We start from the raw sequence: 24,079 nt of genomic DNA on the forward strand, positions 1-24,079 counted from the left end.
AAAAATTCAAACATTTTATTTTTTTTTTTAAAAAAGTCACAATCCAAAAGGAGGTCCCTGTTTCCCAGCACAATTCAGGTGACACATGGTGCTGCAGCAACCGAGACCGTGAGGCGCGGGGAGAGGGGGACTGAAAGAGGCAAAGCTCGTTCTACCGATCCGGCCGCTGTAGGTAGAAGACTTTTGCTGTCCGGTCTCCTGAGGCGGTGACGATCACCGATGCCTCCCTGTCGGGGAAAACAACACACGGATTTAAGTCAAGAAAAATTTGGGAACGTGTGAAATACAAACTAAAAAACAGAAAGTGCTCGGAATACACAGCAGGACCGAGCAGCAGCTGGAAAACAAAGATGGGTTAATGTGTTAGATCGAGTTCAACGTGGGGAAGTTGTGAGGTCGTCCACTTTGGATCCAAGAAAGACGAATGGGGATATTTTCTTCGTGGTGAGAGACCAGGAGCTGTGGAGGAGCAAAGGGGTTTGTGTCTGTGAATGAAAATCATTAAAAGCTAGTGGACAGGTCCAAAAAATAATCAAAAAGGCGAATGGAACGTTGGCCTTTATTACATAGAATTAAATAGAACGTACAGCACAGAAACAGGCCATTCGGCCCAACAGGTCCGTGCTGGTGTTTATGCTCCACACGAGCCTCCTCTCTCCTGACTTCATCTCACCCTATCAGCATACCCTTCTATTCCTTTCTCTCTCATGTGTTTATCTAGCTTCCCCTTAAATGCATCTACACTATTCGCCTCAACTACTCCTTGTGGGAGCGAGTTCCACATTCTCACCACTCTCTGGGTAAAGAAGTTTCTCCTGAATTCCCTATTGGATTTATTAGTGACTATTTTATATTTATGGCCTCTAGTTCTGGTCTCTCCTGGAAGTGGAAACATCTTCTCTATGATTACCCTATCAAACCCTTTCATAATCTTAAAGACCTCTATCAGGTCACCCCTCAGTCTTCTCTTTTCTAGAGAAAAAAGCCCCAGCCTGTTCAATATTTCCTGATAGGTATAAACCTCTCAGTTCTGGTATAGGATCATAGAAAGGTTACAGCACAGAAGGAGGCCATTCAGCCATCGAGTCCGTGCCGGATCCATGCACGAGCAATCCAGCTAGTCCCACTCCCCCGCCCTAACCCCGTAGCCCTGCAATTCTTTTCCTTTCAAGTACTTATCCAGTTCCCTTTTGAAGGCCATGATTGAATCTGCCTCCACCACCCCCTCAGGCAGTGCATTCCAGATCATAACCACTCGCTGTGTAAAAACGTTTTTCCTCGTGTTACCTTTGATTCTTTTGCCAATCACCTTAAATCTACGTCCTCTGTTTCTTGACCCTTCCGCCAATGGGAACAGTTTCTCTCTATCTACTCTGTCCAGACCCTTCATGATTTTGAACACCTCGATCAAATCTCCTCTCAACCATCTCTGTTCCAAGGAGAACAATCCCAGCTTCTCCAGTCTATCCACGTAACTAAAGTCCCTCATCCCTGGAATCATTCTAGTAAATCTCTTCTGCACCCTCTCTAAGGCCTTCACATCCTTCCTAAATTGCGATGCCCAGAACTGAACATAATTCTCCAGTTGTGGCCGAACCAGTGTTTTATAAATGTTCAACATGACTTCCTCACTTTTGTACTCAATGCCTCTATTTATAAAGCCCAGGATCCCGTATGCTTTTTAACCACTTTCTCAAGCTGCCCTGCCACTTTAAACTATTTGTGCACATATACCCCCAGATCTCTGTTCCTGTACCCCTTTTAGAATTGTGCCAGATCTGGCCCGGGTAAATTGGAATCAAAGATTGGCAGGCAAAACTGTAAATGAACAATAGGAGGCCTTTAAAGAGGAGATGGTTCGGGTACAGTCTAGGCACATTCCCACGAGGGAGAAAGGCAGAGCAATTAAACCCAGAGCTTCCTGGATGACAAAAGAGATAGAGAGTAAGATGAAGCAGAAAAAAGGGGCGTATGACAGACGTCAGGTTGATAATACAAGTGAGAACCAGGCTGAATATAGAAAGTTCAGAGGGGAAGTGAAAAAGGAAATAAGAGGGGCAAAGAGAGAGTATGAGAATAGACTGGCAGCAAACATAAAAAGGGAATCCAAAAGTCATCTATAGGCATGTAAACAGTAAACGGGTAGTAAGAGGAGGGGTGGGGCCAATCAGACACCAAAAAGGAGATCTACTCAGGGAGGCAGAGGGTATGGCCGAGGTACTAAATGAGTACTTTGCATCTGTCTTTACCAAGGGAGAAGATGCTGCTAGAGTCTCAGTAAAGAAAGATCTAGTTGAGATACTGGATGGGCTAAAAATTGATAAAGAAGAGGTACGAGAAAGGCTGGCTGTACTTAAAGTAGATAAGTCACCCAGTCCGACGGGATGCATCCGAGGTTGCTGAGGGAAGTAAGGGTGGAAATTGTGGAGGTACTGGCCATAATCTTCCAAACATCCTTAGATACGGGGGTGGTTCCAGAGGACTGGAGAATTGCAAATGTTACACCCTTGTTCAAAAAAGGGTGTAAGGATAAACCCAGCAACTACAGGCCAGTCAGTTTAACCTCGGGGGTGGGGAAACTTTTAGAAACTATAATCCGGGACAGAATTAACAGTCACTTGGACAAGTGTGGATTAATTAAGGAAAGCCAGCACGGATTTGTTAAAGGCAAATCGTGTTTAATTAACTAGAGTTTACTGATGAGGTAACAGAGAGGGTAGATGAGGGCAATGCGGTTGATGTGGTGCATATGGACTTTCAAAAGTGCCGCACGATAGGCTTATCATCAACATTGAAGCCCATGGAATAAAAGGGGCAGTGGCAGCATGGATACAAAACTGGCTAAGTGACAGGAAACAGTGTAGTGGTGAACGGTTGTTTTTCGGACTGGAGGGAGGTGTACAGTGGTGTTCCCCAGGGGACAGTGCTGGGACCACTGCTTTTCTTGATATATATTAATGACTTGGACTTGGGTGTACTGGGCACAATTTCAACATTTGCAGATGATACAAAACTTGGGAGGTGTAGTAAACAGTGAGGAGGATAGTGATAGACTTCAAGGTGATATAGACAGGCTGGTGGCATGGGCAGACACGTGGCAGATGAAATTTAATGCAGAAAAATGTGAAGTGATACACTTCGGTAGGAAGAACACGGAGAGGCAATATAAACTGGAGGGCACAACTCTAAAAGGGGTACAGGAACAGAGAGATCTGGGGGTATACGTGCACAAATCGTTGAAAGTGGCAGGGCAGGTTGAGAAAGCGGTTAAAAAAGCATACGGGATCCTGGGCTTTATAAATAGAGGCATAGAAGACAAAAGCAAGGAAGTCATGATGAACCTTTATAAAACACTGGTTCGACCACAACTGGAGTATGGTGTCCAGTTCTGGGCATCGCACTTTAGGAAAGATGTGAAGGCCTTAGAGAGGGTGCAGAAGAGATTTACTAGAATGATTCCAGGGATGAGGGACTTTAGTTACATGGATAGACTGGAGAAGCTGGGGTTGTTCTCCTTGGAACAGAGACGGTTGCGAGGAGATTTGATAGAGGTATCCAAAATCATGAAGGGTCTAGACAGAGTAGATAGAGAGAAACTGTTCCCATTGGCGGAAGGGTCAAGAACCAGAGGACATAGATTTAAGGGAATTGGCAAAAGAACCAAAGGTGACATGAGGGAGAACTATTTTACGCAGCGAGTGGTTATGATCTGGAATGCACTGCAAGGGGGGATGGTGGAGGCAGATTCAATCATGACCTTCAAAAGGGAATTAGACAAGTGCTTGAAAGGAAAAGATCTGCAAGGTTACAGGGAAAGGGCGGGGGAATGGGACTAGCTGGATTGCTCTTGCATAGAGCCGGCACGGACTCGATGGGCCAAATGGCCTCCTTCCAGGCTGTAACTTTCTATGATTCTATGATTCATAAAGGTTCAACATAACTTCCATACTTTTGTACTCTATGCCTCCATTTATAAAGCCCAGGATCCCGTATGCTTTTTTAACCACTTTCTCAACCTGTCCTGCCACCTTCAAAGATTTGTGTACATATACCCCCAGATTTCTCTGTTCCTGCACTCCCTTTAGAATTGTACCATTTATATTGCCTCTCCTCCTTCTCCCTGCCAAAATGTGTAACTTCGCACTTTTCTGCTTTAAATTTCATCTGCTACGTGTCCACCCATTCCACCAGCCTGTCTATATCCTCTTGAAGTCTATCACTATCCTCCTCACTGTTTACTACACTTCCAAGTTTTGTGTCATCTGCAAATGTTGAAATTGTGCCCTGTACACCCAAGTCCAAGTCATTAATATATATCAAGAAAAGCAGTGGTCCCAGCACCGACCCCTGGGGAACACCCCTGTACACCTCCCTCCAGTCCGAAACATAACCGTTCACCACTACTCTCTGTTTCCTGTCACTTAGCCAATTTCGTATCCATGCTGCCACTGCCCCTTTTATTCCATGGGCTACAACTTTGCTGACAAGAATATTTTGCAGCACTTTATCAAAAGCCTTTTGAAAGTCCATATACATCACATCAACTGCATTGCCCTCATCGACCCTCTCTGTTACCTCATCAAAAAACTCGTTAGTTAAACACGTTAGTCGCAGACAATGAATGTGTTTGTGGAGTACAGACTGGAGCTGTTGTTCTGTGCCTGAACCTCCCATAAAAAGTGTTTCTTTCCTTTGGTAATAGTGGGTGAGGGAGAAATAGAATAATACAGGACAGAAAGAGGCCATTCGGCCCATCGTGCCTGTGGCGGTTCATTGAAAATTGGACATGAATTTAGATTTGAGGTTAGGATCAGATCAGCCATGATCTTATTGAATGGCGGAGCAGGCTCGAGGGGCCGATTGGCCTACTCCTGCTCCTATTTCTTATGTTCTTATATAAATCACAGGATAGGCCTCAGCTGGAGAATTGTGTCCAATTCAGTGCACCGCACTATAGGAAGGATGTCAAGGGGTTAGAGAGGGTACAGAGGAGATTTACTAGAATGGTACCAGGGATGAGGGACTTCAGTTATGTGGAGAGACTGGAGAAGCTGGGGTTGTTCTCCTTAGAACAGAAAAGGTTAAGGGGAGATTTAATAGAGGTGTTCAAAATCATGAGGACTTTTGACAGAGTAAATAAAGAGAAACTGTTTCCAGTGGCAGGAGGTTCGGTAACCAGAGGGAACACATTTAAGGTAATTCTCAAAAGAACTGCGGTGGGGGAGATGAGAAAATGTTTTACGCAGCGAGTTGTTATGATCTGGAATGCGCTGCCTGAAAGGGCGGTGGAAGCAGATTCAATCATAACTTTCAAAAGGGAATTGGATAAATACTTGAAAAGGAAAAATTTGCAGGGCTGTGGGGAAAGACCAGGGCCTTGGAGGCCTATCCTGTGATTTATATAAGAACATAAGAAATAGGAGCAGGAGTAGGCCAATCGGCCCCTCGAGCTTGCTCCGCCATTCAATAAGATCATGGCTGATCTGATCCTAACCTCAAATCTAAATACATGTCCAATTTCCTGCCCGCTCCCTGTAACCCCTAATTCCCTTTACTTCTAGGAAACTGTCTATTTCTGTTTTAAATTTATTTAATGATGTAGCTTCCACAGCTTCCTGGGGCAGCAAATTCCACAGACCTACTACCCTCTGAGTGAAGAAGTTTCTCCTCATCTCAGTTTTGAAAGAGCAGCCCCTTATTCTAAGATTATGCCCCCTGGTTCTAGTTTCACCCATCCTTGGGAACATCCTTACCGCATCCACCCGATCAAGCCCCTTCACAATCTTATATGTTTCAATAAGATCGCCTCTCATTCTTCTGAACTCCAATGAGTAGAGTCCCAATCTACTCAACCTCTCCTCATATGTTGACCAGGACACCAGGAGAACTCCCTGCTCTTCTTCCAACAGTGACAGGGGATCTCTATCATACCCCGCCCCCCACCAACCCCGACATGCAACGGAGTGTCAGCCTGGATTGCGAGCTCCAGTTCTGGGGTGGGGCTTGAGCGCGTAACATTCTGCCCAGAGGCGAGAGTGCTACACACTGAGCCGAGCTGCCACTAAAAGAAATGAATGAATCTTGGAACTTTACAGCCCAAAGGAAGCCATTCGGCCCATCATGCCTGTGTCGGCTCTCTGACAGAGCTACCCACTTACTCCCATTCCCCTACCCTTTCCCCATGCCCTTTCAAATATTTATCCATTTCCTTTCTGAAAGCTCTAATGGTTTCTGCTTTCTCGCCAAACTTCAGCCTTTTGAAGCATTCCCTCAGTAGCAGCCTCACGTCCAGGCAGCGAAGACTGACACGGCAGCACGACTGACTGAGTGTCCCCGCTCCTAGCTGCGGGAAACGTGGAGGCTCCACATTTATAGAAGGTTGCAAGATTCTACGGGGCACACGACAAAACGCAGCCACGGGCTCAGGTGAACGGATTTGGATTCAGCGAGCTCGCACAGAGGCGGGGAATGTGTGCAACAGACAACCGGAGCTTTCAAGACTGGGATCAATTGATTTGTGTTAGGCGAGAGTATCGGGATATGAAGCAACTGCTGCAGGGTCTAACTGAACGGTGGAGCACGCTTGAGGGGCTGAATGGCCTACTCCCGTTCCTATAAATTCTAGTGGGAGCTGGATAGCTTTTTAAAGTCATTCTCGGGACGTGGGCGTCGCTGGCAAGGCCTGCATTTATTGCCCGTCCCTCGCTGCCCTGAGAAGGTGGTGGTGGGCCGCCTTCTTGAACCGCTGGGTGGATTGGTACAACTGAGGGGCTACTTCAGTTAAGAGTCAACCACGCTGGAGTCACATATAGGCCCAGGCCGGGTAAGGACAGCAGGTTTCCTTCCCTAAAGGACATTAGTGAAACCAGATGGGTTTTTACGACAATCCGACAGCTTCATGGTCACTTTTACTGAGACCAGCTTTTTATTTCCAGATTTTTTTAAAAACTGAATTCAAATTCAAAATACTGCCCATGGAGGGATTTGAACTCTCATTCGCTAGATTACTAGTTCAGTAACATAACCACGATACTACCATGTTTTGGTGAAAGAAGTTATTAAGGGGTGAGAGAGCAAGTGTGTGTGACAGGATGCCTTGAATCTTGGGACCGGTGAGATGGTCTGTATTGGGTCTTTCCCAGTCCTCACTGTTCTAGTCATCTAGTGATAAAAGGGCTGAAACAGAGACACAGACACTCACTTGTTCACCACAAAGTCCAGGATTTCAGCTGCGTGGCCATAGCATTCACTCTCCATGTTTCCCGATCGGGCGTCCCAGATGCGCACAGCTCCGTCGAGGCTCCCTGTGTATATAATGGGCGAGTGGTCCTCCCACAGCAGCTGCACGATCCCGGCCTGAAAGATGGAAGAAGCGGTCAGAGAGGCTATCCCGCGAATCGTACAGACCGCCACGGCCTCAATCGAACCCTTCCACCTGCCCACACCCGGAGTCCCTCGATCGAACCCTTCCACCTGCCCACACCCGGGGTCCCTCGATCGAACCCTTCCACCTGCCCACACCCGGGGTCCCTCGATCGAACCCTTCCACCTGCCCACACCCGGGGTCCCTCGATCGAACCCTTCCACCTGCCCACACCCGGGGTCCCTCGATCGAACCCTTCCACCTGCCCACACCCGGGGTCCCTCGATCGAACCCTTCCACCTGCCCACACCCGGGGTCCCTCGATCGAACCCTTCCACCTGCCCACACCCAGGGTCCCTCGATCGAACCCTTCCACCTGCCCACACCCGGGGTCCCTCGATCGAACCCTTCCACCTGCCCACACCCGGGGTCCCTCGATCGAACCCTTCCACCTGCCCACACCCGGGGTCCCTCGATCGAACCCTTCCACCTGCCCACACCCGGGGTCCCTCGATCGAACCCTTCCACCTGCCCACACCCGGGGTCCCTCGATCGAACCCTTCCACCTGCCCACACCCGGGGTCCCTCGATCGAACCCTTCCACCTGCCCACACCCAGGGTCCCTCGATCGAACCCTTCCATCTGCCCACACCCAGGGTCCCTCGATCGAACCCTTCCACCTGCCCACACCCGGGGTCCCTCGATCGAACCCTTCCACCTGCCCACACCCACGGTCCCTCGATCGAACCCTTCCACCTGCCCACACCCGGGGTCCCTCGATCGAACCCTTCCACCTGCCCACACCCAGGGTCCCTCGATCGAACCCTTCCATCTGCCCACGCCCGGGGTCCCTCGATCGAACCCTTCCACCTGCCCACGCCCGGGGTCCCTCGATCGAACCCTTCCACCTGCCCACACCCGGGGTCCCTCGATCAAACCCTTCCACCTGCCCACACCCGGGGTCCCTCGATCGAACCCTTCCACCTGCCCTCGCCCGGGGTCCCTCGATCGAACCCTTCCACCTGCCCACACCCGGGGTCCCTCGATCGAACCCTTCCACCTGCCCACGCCCGGGTTCCCTCGATCGAAGCTTCTCTTTCAGCGTTTATGGGATGGACCGTGATACTGAACCAGTAGCTGCCAGGTTCGAACCCAAAACAGAGACCATCCCCTGACGAACAGGTTAAAAGTAGGAGAGCAACACACGGCGGTCAGTCGACCAGAATAGGATCCCAGTAAAGGCCCCTCCTGGGTGCCAGAGCTGTGACCGTCTCCAACACCAACAGCTCTCCCCTCAATCAGCACAAATAACTCAGGGATCAGAAATTCAGCACGTAGCTCAGTTTAACTGGGGATTGGCGGGTGGGAGGGGGTTGGCGGGTGGGAGGGGGTTGGCGGGGTCGAGATGTTCTCTAGCACCTCCCACCAGCTACGCGGGAACCGACACAGAGATCCGGAAGCAGATTGGAGCCCACAAGAAGCACCGAACACAGAGATAGAGAGTTTGCCCAGTAAGGTGAGGCCGACAAGGGGAAGGGGCGATCCAGCATCTGAAGGGGAGATCCAGCATCTGCAGGGTCGCCTACCTGAAGCTGCCATTTGTGTCGTAGGGTCTGCGACGGAACATCCCAGATCCCTATGGTTCCGTCCAAATAGCCGACGGCAATCAATGGAAACCTGCAGAAACCAAGCAAAGGAACAATTTAAAGTTAAAAGATAATTCCAGACGTGATTTTTAAAAAAAAATTCATTCTGGGGATGTGGGCGTCGCTGGCGAGGCCGGCATTTATTGCCCATCCCCAGTTGCCCCTTGAGAAGGTGGTGGTGAGCCGCCTTCTTGAACCGCTGCAGTCCGTGTGGTGAAGGTTCTCCCACAGTGCTGTTAGGAAGAGAGTTCCTAACAATTAACCCCAGCACCCTGGGTGAGCAAGGTGTGGGGGGGGGGGCGGAGAAAGTCAGGCAGGATTCACACCCCCTGATCGCCAGCCAGCATCTCCTGCTGGGAAGACCACGTGTGGATGAGATCAGGCTTAGCTGTAACACCCTCACATGGCCGAATAGCCTGATGACAATCACCGTCTGGACTCACACATGAACAGCGGCCAAGTTGGTTGAATTATCGGCAGGCTGCAGGTGCCCATTATACCCACAACTGGTCAGCTGCACCTTCAGGAGACGAGGGGCAGTGGGTTTGGAAAACCAGTCCTTATTCAGCCACACTCCAGGATCGCGGAGATGAGGGCCCCCGTTTCCCAGCGTTTACTTTACAATAGACAGACCAGCAACGCACACAGGAGACAAGATAACAACTGTATATACAACAGTCCATTACTCAGCCTGCTATTCACTGTGAGAACAGCAGCAAGCCCAGGAAAATCTAATTAACCCCTTCACTGACAGATTGGCGCTTTATACATTAACAAAGGGAGCACAGTCAATCACCTTGCAGTTCAATCCAACAGGCATCCTCAATTAACACTTACACTGCTGGATATCCAGAGAAACCCCAGACTCCCCCAGCTGAACGATCCCCTACACCTGGATCTCTCAGTGCAACACTGAAATACGGCACTAATAAAGATACTTAAATGTCAGCGAGGGATCGCAGCATTATTAACCCCAAATAACTAAAATACACACTTAAATTACATTTTAACATAAAAGAAATGTAAACAATTCACTCATGCTCTTTGTCCCCGACAACTGGCCGGTGGAACCGAATGTTCAGTAACTAATCAATGGAACCAAACACGATCAATAATCCAACAAGAGAGAGTCTAACCATCTCCCCTTGACATTCAACGGCATTACCATCGCCAAATCCCCCACCATCAACATCCTGGAGGGTCACCATTGACCAGAAACTTAACTGGACCAGCCATATAAATACTGTGGCTACGAGAGCAGGTCAGAGGCTGGGTATTCTGTAGCGAGTGACTCACCTCCTGACTCCCCAAAGCCTTTCCACCATCTACAAGGCACAAGTCAGGAGTGTGATGGAATACTCTCCACTTGCCTGGATGAGTGCAGCTCCAACAACACTCAAGAAGCTCAACACCATCCAGGACAAAGCAGCCCGCTTGATTGGCACCCCATCCACCACCCTAAACATTCACTCCCTTCACCACTGGCACACTGTGGCTGCAGTGTGTACCATCCACAGGATGTACTGCAGCAACTCGCCAAGGCTTCTTCGACAGCGCCTCCCAAACCCGCGACCTCTACCACTTAGAAGGACAAGAGCAGCAGGCACATGGGAACAACACCACCTGCACGTTCCCCTCCAAGTCACACACCATCCCAACTTGGAAATATATCGCCGTTCCTTCATCGTCGCTGGATCAAAATCCTGGAACTCCCTTCCCAACAGCACTGTGGGAGAACCTTCACCACACGGACTGCAGCGGTTCAAGAAGGCGGCTCACCACCACCTTCTCGAGGGCAATTAGGGATGGGCAATAAATGCCGGCCTCGCCAGCGATGCCCACATCCTACGAACGAATCAGGTACAACATCTGGCACAGAGGAAGGTTAGACTGGACTTTGAAACTCCACTTACACCCTACAGAATCCCACAGATTCCACGGAATTTGAGTGGGATTCGGAATGTTCCATTTCCTCTTTCGCCACACGTTCTTTTGTGCTGTTTTGGACTGAAAACACACCAACTACCTGTAGGGAAAGACACAATCAGTTAGTGTGAAGGGAATTCTAAGATAGCGACAAGATTAAGACGGATGGGCACACCCAGGCACCTCACGAGGGCAGGAGATATCAGACGCCTAACGACCAAAGACAAGGGGAAGTAGACAGAGAACCAGAGTGAGAAGAGAAACAAAGACAGAGCTAAACAACCCGTCTCACTCTCACCTCGGAGTCAGAGGTCGTGGGTTCAAGCCCCACTCCAGAGGCTTGAGCTCATAATCCAGGCCGACGCTCCCAGTGCAGCATCTCCAGGACTCGGGCCTCCCCCCTCAGAGCACCAGGCCATTTGACTGCTCTGTCTGGGTGCAGGCCCCAATCACATGGACAAGCTGGAAAACCAACACATGAAGCAAGAGGGGCTCTGGAATTCCCTCCCTAAACCTCTCCGCCCCTGTACCTCACTCTCCACCTCCAAGGCCATCCTTAAAAACCCATCTCTTTAGCCAAGCTTTTAGTCACCCCTCCTAATATCGCCTCCTTTGGCCCGTCGTCTATTTTCTCCCCTTGCCTCTCTATGAAGCTCCTTGGGGTGTTTTGGCATTAAAGAGCAAGTTGTCGCTGTTGAGACGCATACAGATATCTTAACTTATCTACGTAGCAGGAAATTTACAGTGAACAAGTTTGAGAGTTTCGAACCAATCCCAAATTTAACAGGCAGGAACACCCTCCCCCCACCAATAACCACCCCTCTCTCCCTCAAACAATCTGACTTGGCTCCACTGCAGCACTTACCAAACGCATTCAGCAATGACCCAGGCCAGCACCACCTGCTGCCTTCAAATATCACTGCATATTCAAGAACAAACGCAGCGGACAAGTAGAGATGGCGTTAGTGTAATGTACGCAACTCCCATCAAAAGGGATTGAAAATTAAATCAAAATGTACGTCTAACTCACTGTACAGTCAGTTCAGCTGATAGCCCACTGGGGAAAGGTGGCGCTCAGTGCAGCGAGGCAGACAGACGAGCAGGTTCCAGGTTTCGTGCCTGGTCTGTGCTGAGTTGGCCAGTTTGAGCTCAGGCACCAACACAGGCGGCACAATTGGTCACAACGTCCTTGGTTTAGGGAGGGGCCGCTAATAGTTACAGAGTACGTGAGCTTCATGATCACTGAGACTCCCTCACAGACCAGGGGCCGAGTGAGACTCTTTGTGGATCTTGCCGTGTACAAATTGGCTGCCACATTTTCTACACAGCAACGGTGGCTGCGTTTCAAAAGTAATTAATTGGCTGTGACAAGCTTTGCCAGGTCCTGAAGATGTGATAAAGTTCTTTCTTCCACAGGTTCTTCTGGTTACTGGGTTTGTATCTCCTTGTTCTTGGATATTTTAAATGAGAAAGTTTGGACAAAAAAAAAAACAGTAGCTGCGTTAATGAAAAGGAAGAAACGGCCCACGTGTGTAATAGGGGGTTTCAGCCCATCTTAATACACAGTCTAATTCAACTCACTGCACTGTCGGAGGGGGAGAGGGAGGGATACTTTAAAACCTTCATCCAACCTTGAAAGAGGAAGAGAGAATGTTCTGGTAGAGCTCCGCGGGGTGAGTACAGACTCAGGATTAGTCCGATTACCTTGCCTGTGAGCGGGTTGAGGAGTTTGGCCGTGCAGTCGACAGAGCCGGTCAGCACCAGGCTCCCGTCATCATTAGAGGCGACGCAGGTCAGGGGCCCCTGGTGACAGTCCTGACCTAGAGACAGAGGCACAAAGTACAGGAGTCACGCTATACTCGGGCAAGGCACCGGAGGGCAACTGCCTCCCACCGGACCACGTCTCCTTCAGGAGCAAAGCAGAGGGCAGGAGGGAATCAGAATGAATCACATCACAGAGCAATGTAAATACAAATATCGGAACAACACAGGGTACAAGAAATACTCCCACCTCTAGCCGCCAACTCCAACCCCTCCTTCCTCTCCGCTTTATCAACATCACTGTGGACTGTGCCCCTTTGAACTTTCCTCTTGTTCCTCCGAAGCTCCAGATCCCCCCCCTCCTACACACTCTTCTTCCTCCTCCCTGCGTTGAAATAGAGACTCCCACTTCAACCTATCTTTTTGCCAGGACCTGAAAACTGTGGGGCTCATCGCCCCCCTCAGTCGTCACCCTCCTCCAATTAGTCTACAGACTTTTAACACCCAAGCTTAGCCTCAACTTAATCACTATGCCAAATATCTTGCATCTCACTCTCTTCATCCCTGGTGGTCCTGGGCTGTGGGCCTCGGCCTTTCGCCTGGGTTTCTCGATTTAAAAACCACAGCCCAGAATTAAAGGCAGTGGAATGGCGAGACAGCAGTGACACGTCGCGAGGCTGCAGTGAAAGCCTCTGACCGCTTAATGTCTGCTCCATTTATCTTCCTTTACCTCCTGCTCTTTCGACGTGTCGGGGTCTATATAAAAGCTGTCATGCTGTTTCATTTAAATCACTTTGTTTGAATTATTCAATATTTTTAAGCGTAAAAAAAAAACTTTGAATTAACAGGAATAAACAATGCTTCGAATCCAGAATCCCATTTAAATGGCTTTCCCATCTCCAAATCCTACTGTTTAATACACGTGTCTGCACTCCTAGATAACTCTGTGCCTCTACTTTGCTGGGAACATAGCAGAATGGAGCCATTTGTGATGTGATTTTCAATGTTATAATTGTATTGTTTTGTAAACATACATAGTTTGATGTTCCAACATTGATGTTTTGAAGTGTTTACTTACGGGCAGTTTGCAATCTTGGGTCCCGTGTGTGTGTTGGACACAGATACCTTGCTCTTTCAGACATAGCAAGGCGGCAGAAATCGCTGAAACCATGGTCTAAGGCACACACTGTCTGATGGAACCGCCAAACACAAAGCCCTGACGGCAGCGATTTCGGACACGCTGGCGCAATCCTGAAGGACGGAGCCAGCACTTTAACAGACTCGTGTGGAGCAAACTGAACTCCCTCATGTCCTCCATCACTAAAGCCACTTCCAACATAAGAACATAAGAAATAGGAGCAGGAGTGGGCCATCCGCCCCCTCGAGCCTGCTCCGCCATTCAACAAGATCATGGCTGTTCTTCTACCTCAACGCCATTTTCCTGCACCGTCCTCATATCCCTTGATTCCTTTAATATCTAGAAATCTATCGATCTCTGTTTTGAATGTACCCAATGACTGAGCCTTCACAACACTCTGGGGTAGAGAATTCCAAAGATTCACCACCCTCTGAGTGAAGAAATTTCTCCTCATCTCAGTCCTAAATGGCCGACCCCTTATTCCGAGACTGTGACCCCTGGTTCTAACTCCCCAGCCAGGGGAAACATCCTCCCAGCATCAACCCTGTCAAACCCTGTAAGAATTTTGTATGTTTCAAACTTGGTTTCTTCATTTGTGCGTAACATTTATTCTCTCAACAAACTGAATTCTTTTATAAAGCCCAGGTCCCTCCAAGACTTGTGAATTGCACTCCAAATTCCCCATCCCTTTCTTTCAACCTCCTACTGACTCATTCTTTTCCAGCACCTCAGAACTGTGGGACTCCTCCCCTCCCTCAGTCTCTCCTCAAAACCGTGGGACTCCTCCCCTCCCTCAGTCTCCCCTCAAAACCGTGGGACTCCTCCCCTCCCTCAGTCTCCCCTCAAAACCGTGGGACTCCTCCCCTCCCTCAGTCTCCCCTCAAAACCGTGGGACTCCTCCCCTCCCTCAGTCTCCCCTCAAAACCGTGGGACTCCTCCCCTCCCTCAGTCTCCCCTCAAAACCGTGGGACTCCTCCCCTCCCTCAGTCTCCCCGCAAAACCGTGGGACTCCTCCCCTCCCTCAGTCTCTCCTCAAAACTGTGGGACTCCTCCCCTCCCTCACTCTCCCCTCAAAACTGTGGGACTCCTCCCCTCCCTCAGTCTCTCCTCAAAACTGTGGGACTCCTCCCCTCCCTCAGTCTCCCCTCAAACTGTGGGACTCCTCCCCTCCCTCAGTCTCCCCTCAAACTGTGGGACTCCTCCCCTCCCTCACTCTCCCCTCAAAACCGTGGGACTCCTCCCCTCCCTCAGTCTCCCCGCAAAACCGTGGGACTCCTCCCCTCCCTCAGTCTCTCCTCAAAACTGTGGGACTCCTCCCCTCCCTCACTCTCCCCTCAAAACTGTGGGACTCCTCCCCTCCCTCAGTCTCCTCTTTTTACAATCCACAGGCTTTCAAAACCCAAGATTGGTGCCACCGAATCATCGCTACCTGATTCCTCCTTCTACCCCCACCAACCAACATTTCATTCTTTTCAAACTTAAGTGCTTTTGGGATCCAGTACATGAGTAATTTGAGACCTGACGTGTGGTGAGTGTAACAGGCTCGGGAGGAGCAGGTGACTTTGGACCTCTGGTTCCCAAAGCTCTCCACCACTGGGGGTTTTCCTCACCTCATGTCTGGGTCTGTTGGAGACTCATTGATAGAGATTGATGGCAATGATTAGTTAATAACTCCATTATCATTGTATCATGGGACGGCCAGGGTGATAGATGGCGAACTAGATGGACCAAGGTCCTTTCATCGTTCAGCAATCCCTATGTTCCGAGTGTTGCCTCATCGCCCCACCTTGGTTTCTCCATTAAAATGACACTTTAATCTACAGCCCAGTCAACATAGACAGAGCAGATCCTGGCAGACACCAAGGAAAGTAAAGCTTGCTGGTCCTGTATCACAGCTCTGTCAGAAGGTGGCAGTTGGCCCTTGTATGTCTAGTTGTGTGCGCACTCTTGCCACTGTCTGAAAAGTTGGGGGAGGGAGGGAAAAAAAGAGGCTCACATATTTACAGCCTGCGACTGCTGTACACTGTGCCGTGAACATGTGAGATGTGGGGGTCAGGGCTAATTGAGGTCACCCGAGTGATATGAGGGAGCTGGAGTACACCAGCAATATACAGGGGGTCTCCGTTACGTCCTGCGCTCACTGACCTACATTGGTCCAACATCTCGATTTTGAAGTTTTCATCAGTGTGTTCAAACCCCTCCATGGTGTCGCCCATCCTTCGCTCTATAACCTCCTCCAGCCCTACATCCCTCCGACTCTGGCCTCTTGTGCATCCCCCACTTCCTTCACTCCACCGTTGGCGGCCGTGCTTTCAGCTGCCTTGGGACGTTTTCCCATTCGTTAACGGCACTGTATAAGTGCAAGTTGTTGTTGAGTTCGGAAGTTTGGGGAGCGCGGGGGGAACATTTCAATGATTGGGGGAAGGTTGGGTGCAACAACTGTGCCAATCAGGCCACTGTCGTCATCATCGGGGTCAGAGTGCGCAGGTCGGGGTCATTACTCTGCGCCTTGTTTTTAATGACCATGCTATACTCGATTAGCACCGACGCGCAAGGTTTAAACAACAGAAATGACCTACTCACTGGTCAGTTCTCTCTGGCTACATTACCCTTGACAGTGTGAAGAGGTGACGCTTGCTTCAGATCCCAGACCCTCACTGTCCCATCTTCATAGCCAACGACCGCTCGCTTACCTGGGAACATAAAACTGGAAATTTTACCAAGAATTCAGGACAGAAAATCTCCAGTTGCTTATTTTTACAATTGCCCTCACACCTGTGAAACCTTTTTTTACCTGGGAGAGTCTCCCAGCCACGATACATCAATTCCTGCTTACTTGTGAGTGTCCCAGCAAAGATACATCAATTCCCACTTACCTGGGAGAGTCTCCCAGCCACGGTACATCAATTCCAGCTTACCTGGGAGTGTCTCCTAGCAACGGTACATCAATTCCAGCTTACCTGGAAGAGTCTCCTAGCAACGATACAACAATTCCAGCGTACCTGCGAGTGTCTCCCAGCCACGGTGCATCAATTCCAGCTTACCTGGAAGAGTCTCCTAGCAACGATACAACAATTCCAGCGTACCTGGGAGTGTCTCCCAGCCACGGTACATCAATTCCAGCTTACCTGGGAGTGTCTCCCAGCCACGGTACATCAATTCCAGCTTACCTGGGAGTGTCTCCCAGCCACGGTACATCAATTCCAGCTTACCTGGGAGTGTCTCCCAGCCACGGTGCATCAATTCCAGCTTACCTGGAAGAGTCTCCTAGCAACGATACAACAATTCCAGCTTACCTGGGAGTGTCTCCCAGCCACGGTGCATCAATTCCAGCTTACCTGGGAGTGTCTCCCAGCCATGGTACATCAATCCCTGGATGATAATGTCAGACCAGATCACCTACCACTCATGGAACCCGCCCGCCTTTCATTCCATTGATTTCACACAGGTACAGTTTCCGTGTGTCTGATATGAACTACACATACGTTCTCCTCCAGTGGGAACACACTCCACTTACCCAGAGACAGAGAGCTTAGGCGCAGGTTGGCACCGGCAAGCTTTAGGAGACACCCTCCCTCACCCCCACCCAAATACGAGCAAAGGGCACTGCGCTAGTTTATCCAGCTTAAAGCTCACAACTTGCCATCATACGCTGGAAACCTTCCCATTCCTGGTCCAATCTAGCCAGTAGGGTTTCTGGTTAGCAGGATTATTGGGAGCCAATTGGGGAAACCGCTGAGCTTCCAGTGACGGGACCTGGCGGGGTCGACCTATTAATGAGTCAGGCAGGCCGGTCAATGATCGACAGGGTGCTGCACTAGTGCAGGCCGACCTGCCTCTGCTACCGATCACCCGACCGGCCGCGGAGGTGCGACTCCACTTTATGGCAGCGAGTAGCTGAGCCGTACCAGGCCAGGAAGCTCCCAGGATTGGACCCCGGTCAGCGGTGATTTAGACAATCTCAGCCCATAGCAGCAACCACGATTGGCCTCAGTGGCCCGGGAGGAGGAGAGAAGCAAAAAGAGTCAGGGTCTCCGCTTCTGATAGCGTGTAAACAGGACCAGGCTCGGATACGACGGCTCCCACTGTTGATCATCCCGCCAGCGCCCGGGGGGTCGCACACGACGAATGGACACGTAGCCGTGTTACCCTCGGGTAACCATGTTATGGTATAGTTCTATGACCAAGAGGTCAGCACCCGGAAGGAGCAGAGAGGAGGGAAAGGATCTCACTAATCAGGCCGAGTATGTTAGCAATTTGTGGTTCCTGCACTGACCACAGATTGGGCCCTAAAGACCAGCACCTGGTCCGGGTTTAAATCACTACTTCTGATTCAGTAAAAACAATCCCGAGTTCAGGGTCTACATCAGAGGAAGTGCAAAGCCTCCCACCCCCTCATCCCGCCCACTCCTTGCCCCGCCACCCACCCCCTCGTCCTCCCGACCTGCCCCTCGCCCTCCCCACCCCTTGCCCTTCTCCCCACCCCCAAGTCCTTACCATCAGGGAGGATCTTGCCGCAAGTCGCTTGGCAGCCTGTGCCCTGGAAGGTTTTGCATTCTCCGCTGGGGATTTTCCACATCCAACAGCTCCCCTCATCCGTGCCAGCCAGCAGCACATGGGCACAGGGGTGCCACTCCACCCACTGTACACAGAGAGCAAGAACATCAAGGAACATCATTCTAACCAACCTCACCAGCGTCATTTACTGCAGTGGGACTCAATATGCAAAAAAAAAATCAATCCCACTCAGAAAATACACAATAATGTTATGCTATTCACTTAACTTATCCCTTCAAACTACCCCAGTGTTATATAGTGACAGATCTTTACCCACCAGTATTGGACTCTAATGTTATACAGAGTAAAGTTCCCTCTACACTGTCCCATCAATCACTCCCAGGGCAGGTACAGCACGGGTTAGATACAGAGTAAAGCTCCCTCTACACTGTCGCATCAAACACTCCCAGGGCAGGTACAGCAAGGATTAGATACAGAGTAAAGCTCCCTCTACACTGTCCCATCAAACACTCCCAGGGCAGGTACAGCACGGGTTCGATACAGAGTAAAGCTCCCTCCACTGTTGTGGGCTGTGTTTCTGCCCAAATGCCCCTTGGTCTCTTCCTGCTGTGGGTCAGATATTCCCTCCGAGCCTGGAGCTGAAGTTACCCTTTCCAGCCCAGCGACAGTCGGTCCGTTACTCTGAGCACGGTCGCTGTCCTCACCTGCAGGTCGCCGACTTCGAATGACCAGATTTCTTCCTTGGTTTCAACTCTCCAGACTTTGATTAGGCCGCTCATGTCTCCCGTGGCAACCATAGTAGAATCGTGACTGAAGGAGGCAGAGATGACTGAATCTTTGTGGCCTAAACGAGAGGGAAATGAATTCCAGGTCAACGAGCATCACGCCAAGACCTCAGCTATCAGTGCTGGCGATGGCAGGTCTCTGGAGCCTCGCCCCAAGAGCCACTCTGCGAGCATGAGCCTCGACCGTGAGAACAGGCAGGCTATTCAACAACGGAGGGCTGCTTCGTCGAGCCAGATCCTGTCCTCAACCAACATCCATCCGCCCAGAGTTTCCAGCAGGACTCACTGGGTGGGTATCAGGAGTACAAACCCTGGCCTCCCCCCCCCACTCCTGAAGCCCAGGCCAGCGTCTGACCGGCCCTGGTGGTAATACTCCTGTCCAACAATACTGACTGCGAGGAACAAAAATAGTAAATTCCAGAGGGCCCGCGGTTACAGCAACTGGCAGAGTCCAAAGCAGCACCAGAGTGCTTTCAGGTCAAATCTTTCATTTTTTTTGAATTTCAAAGATGTAATCTGTTTCACGTAGAACTAAATACGCCGGAGTCTGAGAGCAGTCAGTTTCAATCGTGACTCAATACGGGTTATGTCCAGTCATCTTTCATCATCCTCCAACTTGTGTATATGGTGAAGGGCCTGAAAACCAATCTCTAGAAGCTTCCAGAATCTTTTCAGAAAAAAAGTCACCTCATTAAACTTAACTTTCCAAAACCACCTCATTCAGGTGAAAGAGGCTTAACCGCAAATAACTGAAGATTAAACTTCACACAATCTGACCAATCGCAGGAATCCAATCCATTCTCAATCATTTAGAAGTTAGTCACCCCCCGACCCCCGTGACATTGCAGGTGGGGGGAGTCAGGACCAAATGTGTCCTTCAGGTGAAGTGGGGGAGGGGGGAGGAGGGGGGAGGGGGGGGAGGGGGGGAGGAGGGGGGAGGGGGGTTAGAGGACAGGGGATCATTGGACCAGGGCATGAAGACAGAATTCAGTCCCCATCTTTAAGTTATAATGTCCTTGTTTTTATATTTCCACTATCAATTCTTAAATTCACATTTATAATGAGAGCTGCCTATGCAAACTTGTCAGCTGTTATTACAGAATGACAGGTTTAAATAAGCAATTCCATGATAACGTGGACTTAGAAATTTATAAAGGCAAAAGTTGACAGGAAATGTGGGCAGACACAAGATTTTAAATATAAAGGAAGAACTCCCATTTATAAAGTGCCTTTCACAACCTCAGGACGTCCCAAAGCGCTTTACAGCCAATGGAGGACTTTTGAAGCATAGTCACTGTTGTAATGTTGGATATTAAAGATGAAAGAAACTTGCTACCCTGCAATTTTTTAATATTGAACAGCCTACTTTTATTGATTATATTTTGTGTTATCAGCCGCAAGACGAGAAAGAATAAATCTCGATGTCTTTTATCCAGCTCGATAGCAGTCCCAGTAATCATATCTAAACGCGGCAGCCAATTTGTGCACAGCAAGATCCCACAAAGAGCAACTTGATAATGACCAGATAGTCTGTTTTACTGATGTTGGTTGAGGGATAAATATTGGCCAGGCCACCGGGGAGAACTCCCCTGCTCCTCTACAAATAGTGACCGTGGGATCTTTTACGTCCACCTGAGGGGGCAGACGGGGCCTCAGTTTAACTTCTCATCCAAAAGACGGCACCTCCGACAGTGCAGCACTCCCTCCTTTACTGCACCGGGAGTGTCAGCCTGGGTTTTGTGCTCAAGTCTCTGGAGTGGGACTTGAACCCACGACCGTCTGATTCAGAGGCGCGTGCTACCACTGAGGCACGGCTGCCACCTAATATTTATTTGTATATGTTGTTCTGGGCACAATGAAATATTCAGCTGCTTGTACAAACCATCAAGCAGGGTAGGTGATAAATACATTACAAACTGTGAGGTGGCATCTCATCTCACATGGCACCACCCCAGAGCAACGAGGTGTAAGCCCGTCTGTAATCTGTGTGAACGACTTACCTGTACATTCCAGCAGCACTTCCCCATCACTCAACCTCCACACAAAGGCCCTATCGTCCTCCCCACCGGTCACGGCCAGTGAGTTGCTCTTAGGGTCCAAACTCAAGCAGAATACAGCCTCTAGAAAGAGCAAGGGCACGTCATTCACCAGCAGGTCACTACGACTGATACAGTTCCGTTTGAGCCACCACTCCCCTCCCATGAAAGCACTGTCTCTCGTCGGGACTCGGGTCCAAGGACACTATTCAAGTGCGAGCCCGGACATGGGTGTCAGTCGTCTATTCAACTCCGAAGGGCATCACCCGGTATCCAGCACACAGGGAGGAGCCACTGGATAACGAATAGGAGCAGGAATCCTGGTGGATTGACCGAGGGGTGCTGAGGCAAGTGTGCTGAATGCAGCCCATCAATGGAACCCGGGACCTCCTGGTCTGCATGGCTCGCTATCAGAGCGACAGATTCATTAACTGTGTCATCAGGGACCCCGATACCCTTTTGCACCCTTCCCCCATTTTCCTGAGCCCCCCCACTTCCCCAGGCAACCCCAAGTGACCCAGTTCCAGTTACTTGTGTGTCTGCAGAAAGTCAGATCGCTGTCGTCTCGCACCACCTCCATGGTCTCATCGTCATCATCGTCATCCCATCCCCCATCATCTTCCTCTTTATCCAGCTCCACCGACTCCACCTCGTTCGCTATGTCATCTGGGGGGGGGGGGGGAATTAAAAAAAATTACAGCAGGTCAGAGAGGCTGCTTCATGTCTCCACGATCAGAGACACATCTCAACAGATCACCGCCTCAGTCAGCCCACGCCAATCCTCTCCGGTCAATACAGGGGCAAGCACCACCTGTTACCGTCGCGCAGGCCGGCTGTCGGGGAAGACTGAGATACGTCCGCAACCTGATGAGATAGCAGTGCAAGCTGTTAGAAAATTAGCTTCAATACTTACCATTGCTGATAATAATCACCTGGACAGGACGTACGCGAGATTCAGCTGTGGCTCAGTGGTATCACCTCTCGCCTCAGAGTCAGAAGGTTGTGGGTTCAAGACCAACTCCAGGGACTTGAGCCCATGACATAAGCTGACACTCGAGGGTCAGGACCGAGGGCGCGCTGCACCGTCAGAGGGGCAGGACCGAGGGCGCGCTGCACCGTCAGAGGGTCAGGACCGAGGGCGCGCTGCACCGTCAGAGGGGCAGGACCGAGGGCGCGCTGCACCGTCAGAGGGGCAGGGACCGAGGGCGCGCTGCACCGTCAGAGGGGCAGGACCGAGGGGCGCGCTGCACCGTCAGAGGGGCAGGACCGAGGGCGCGCTGCACCGTCAGAGGGGCAGGACCGAGGGCGCGCTGCACCGTCAGAGGGGCAGGACCCGAGGGCGCGCTGCACCGTCAAGGGGCAGGACCGAGGGCGCACTGCACCGTCAGAGGTGTCGTCTTTCGAATGAGACGTAACAACGAGGTCCCGTCTGCCCCCTCAGGTGGATGTAATAGATCCCATGGCCACTTTTCGAAGATGAACAGGGAGTTCCCCCAGTATCCTGGCTAATATTTATCCTTCAACTAACATCACTAAAACAGATTATCAAGTCATTATCATTTTGCTGTGTGCAAATTGGCTGCCACGTTTCCTACATTATAACAGTGACCACACTCCAAAAAGTACTTCATTGGTTGTAAAGCGCTTTGGGACGTCCTGAGGTTGTGAAAGGTGCGATAGAAATGCAAGTCTTTCTCATCTTTATTAAACTAGAACTACACACTGTATTTGATGCCATCAGCTCTGGCAGCTATTTTCCTTATTTCATGAAAACTAACCTAACAATCAAAGGCAACACTGTGAAACACTCTATATTTTCACAATAAGGGCCTCAGCTTGCTCAGTGGGTAGCACTCTCGCCTCTGAGTCAGAAGGTCGTAGGTTCAAGTCCCCACTCCACAATCTTGAGACCATAATCCAGGCAGACACACCCAGTGCCAGTACTGAGGGAATGCTGCACTGTCAGAGGTGCCGTCTTTTGGATGAGATGTTAAACTGAGGCGCCATTTGCCAGTCCAGGCGGATGTTATAGATTCTGTGGCACTATTCGAGGAGCAGCGGAGCTCTCCCCGTGTCCCAGCCATCATTCAACCCTCAGCCAACACCACTATAAACCATTGGCTCTGCTGTAGGGAATTGGCTGGCAGGTATGTCCTCAGAAGTAATTCCTGGAAGTGGGGAGGGGGTGGTGATCACAAAGAGAGAGAGAAAAAGGGGTTGGGGAGGGGGGGGGGGGGGAGTGACCCCAGATAAGAGAAAAAGGGGGTGGGGGGTGGGGGGGTGACCCCAGATAGAGAGAGGGGGTGAGACCGAGAGGGGGGGTTGACCCCGGGGAGGGGGGGGGGGGTGACCCCAGGGAGGGGTTGACCCCAGGGAGGGGGGGGGGGGGTTGACCCCGGGGAGGGGGGGGGGGGGTTGACCCCGGGGAGGGGGGGGGGTTGACCCCGGGGAGGGGGGGGGTTGACCCCGGGGAGGGGGTCTTCACTCTCCAGACCCCTCGGACTGTTTCAGCGCCCCCCCCGTCCCTCCCCCCCCTCCCCCCCTCTCTGTACCCCCGGGCCCGACTCCCCACTTTACCTGCACCCGCTTCACTCTCGTTCAGCTCGATCACTTCCACGATCTCCTCGCCTTCGTGCAGCTCCAGCTGGGGTGCCGGCTCCTGCTCCTGCTCCGCCATCTTCACCTCGGTCACACTAACCCGGTCTCCCCCCCGCGCCGCCGGTTACTCCGCCCGGTAACCGGTTCACACGGCGCCAAGCGCCCGCTCAAGGCCCAGCCCACTCACCGGAAACAGGCGGCTGACTGGCACCTTCAGCAGCCACTCAACGGCGGGGGTTTGGATGCCGTCACTATCGGCAGCCAATCGCCGTCAGGAGGAGGCGGGACCACACGGCGCGCCTGGATTT

General features: G+C 50.9%; 1 protein-coding gene across 1 annotated transcript; it reads right to left on the reverse strand.

The window, feature by feature from the left end:
• On the reverse strand, positions 1 to 23,972 carry aamp (angio-associated, migratory cell protein). Its single transcript, XM_067986956.1, has 11 exons — positions 23,751 to 23,972; positions 21,705 to 21,839; positions 21,138 to 21,257; positions 19,057 to 19,196; positions 18,332 to 18,476; positions 16,444 to 16,527; positions 12,640 to 12,755; positions 10,923 to 11,035; positions 8,950 to 9,040; positions 7,202 to 7,356; positions 1 to 227 (listed from the first exon to the last, which is right to left on the reverse strand). The coding sequence occupies exons 1-11, from the start codon at positions 23,848 to 23,850 to the stop codon at positions 152 to 154; spliced, it is 1,275 nt and encodes a 424-aa protein (XP_067843057.1). The 5' UTR covers positions 23,851 to 23,972; the 3' UTR covers positions 1 to 151.
• Positions 23,973 to 24,079: the final 107 nt, after the last annotated feature.

The sequence above is a fragment of the Heptranchias perlo genome, chromosome 7 (assembly GCF_035084215.1).
Source record: "Heptranchias perlo isolate sHepPer1 chromosome 7, sHepPer1.hap1, whole genome shotgun sequence".
NCBI lineage: Eukaryota > Metazoa > Chordata > Chondrichthyes > Hexanchiformes > Hexanchidae > Heptranchias > Heptranchias perlo.

Coding starts and splice junctions, on each gene's coding strand:
- aamp (XM_067986956.1), bottom strand. CDS start 23,850: ATGGCGGAGCAGGAGCAGGAGCCGGCACCCCAGCTGGAGCTGCACGAA. Junction 21,840..23,750: donor CGAGAGTGAAGCGGGTGCAG/GTAAAGTGGGGA, acceptor CCCCCCCCCCAG/ATGACATAGCGAACGAGGTG. Junction 11,036..12,639: donor TCAACCCGCTCACAGGCAAG/GTAATCGGACTA, acceptor CTTTCCCTACAG/GTAGTTGGTGTGTTTTCAGT.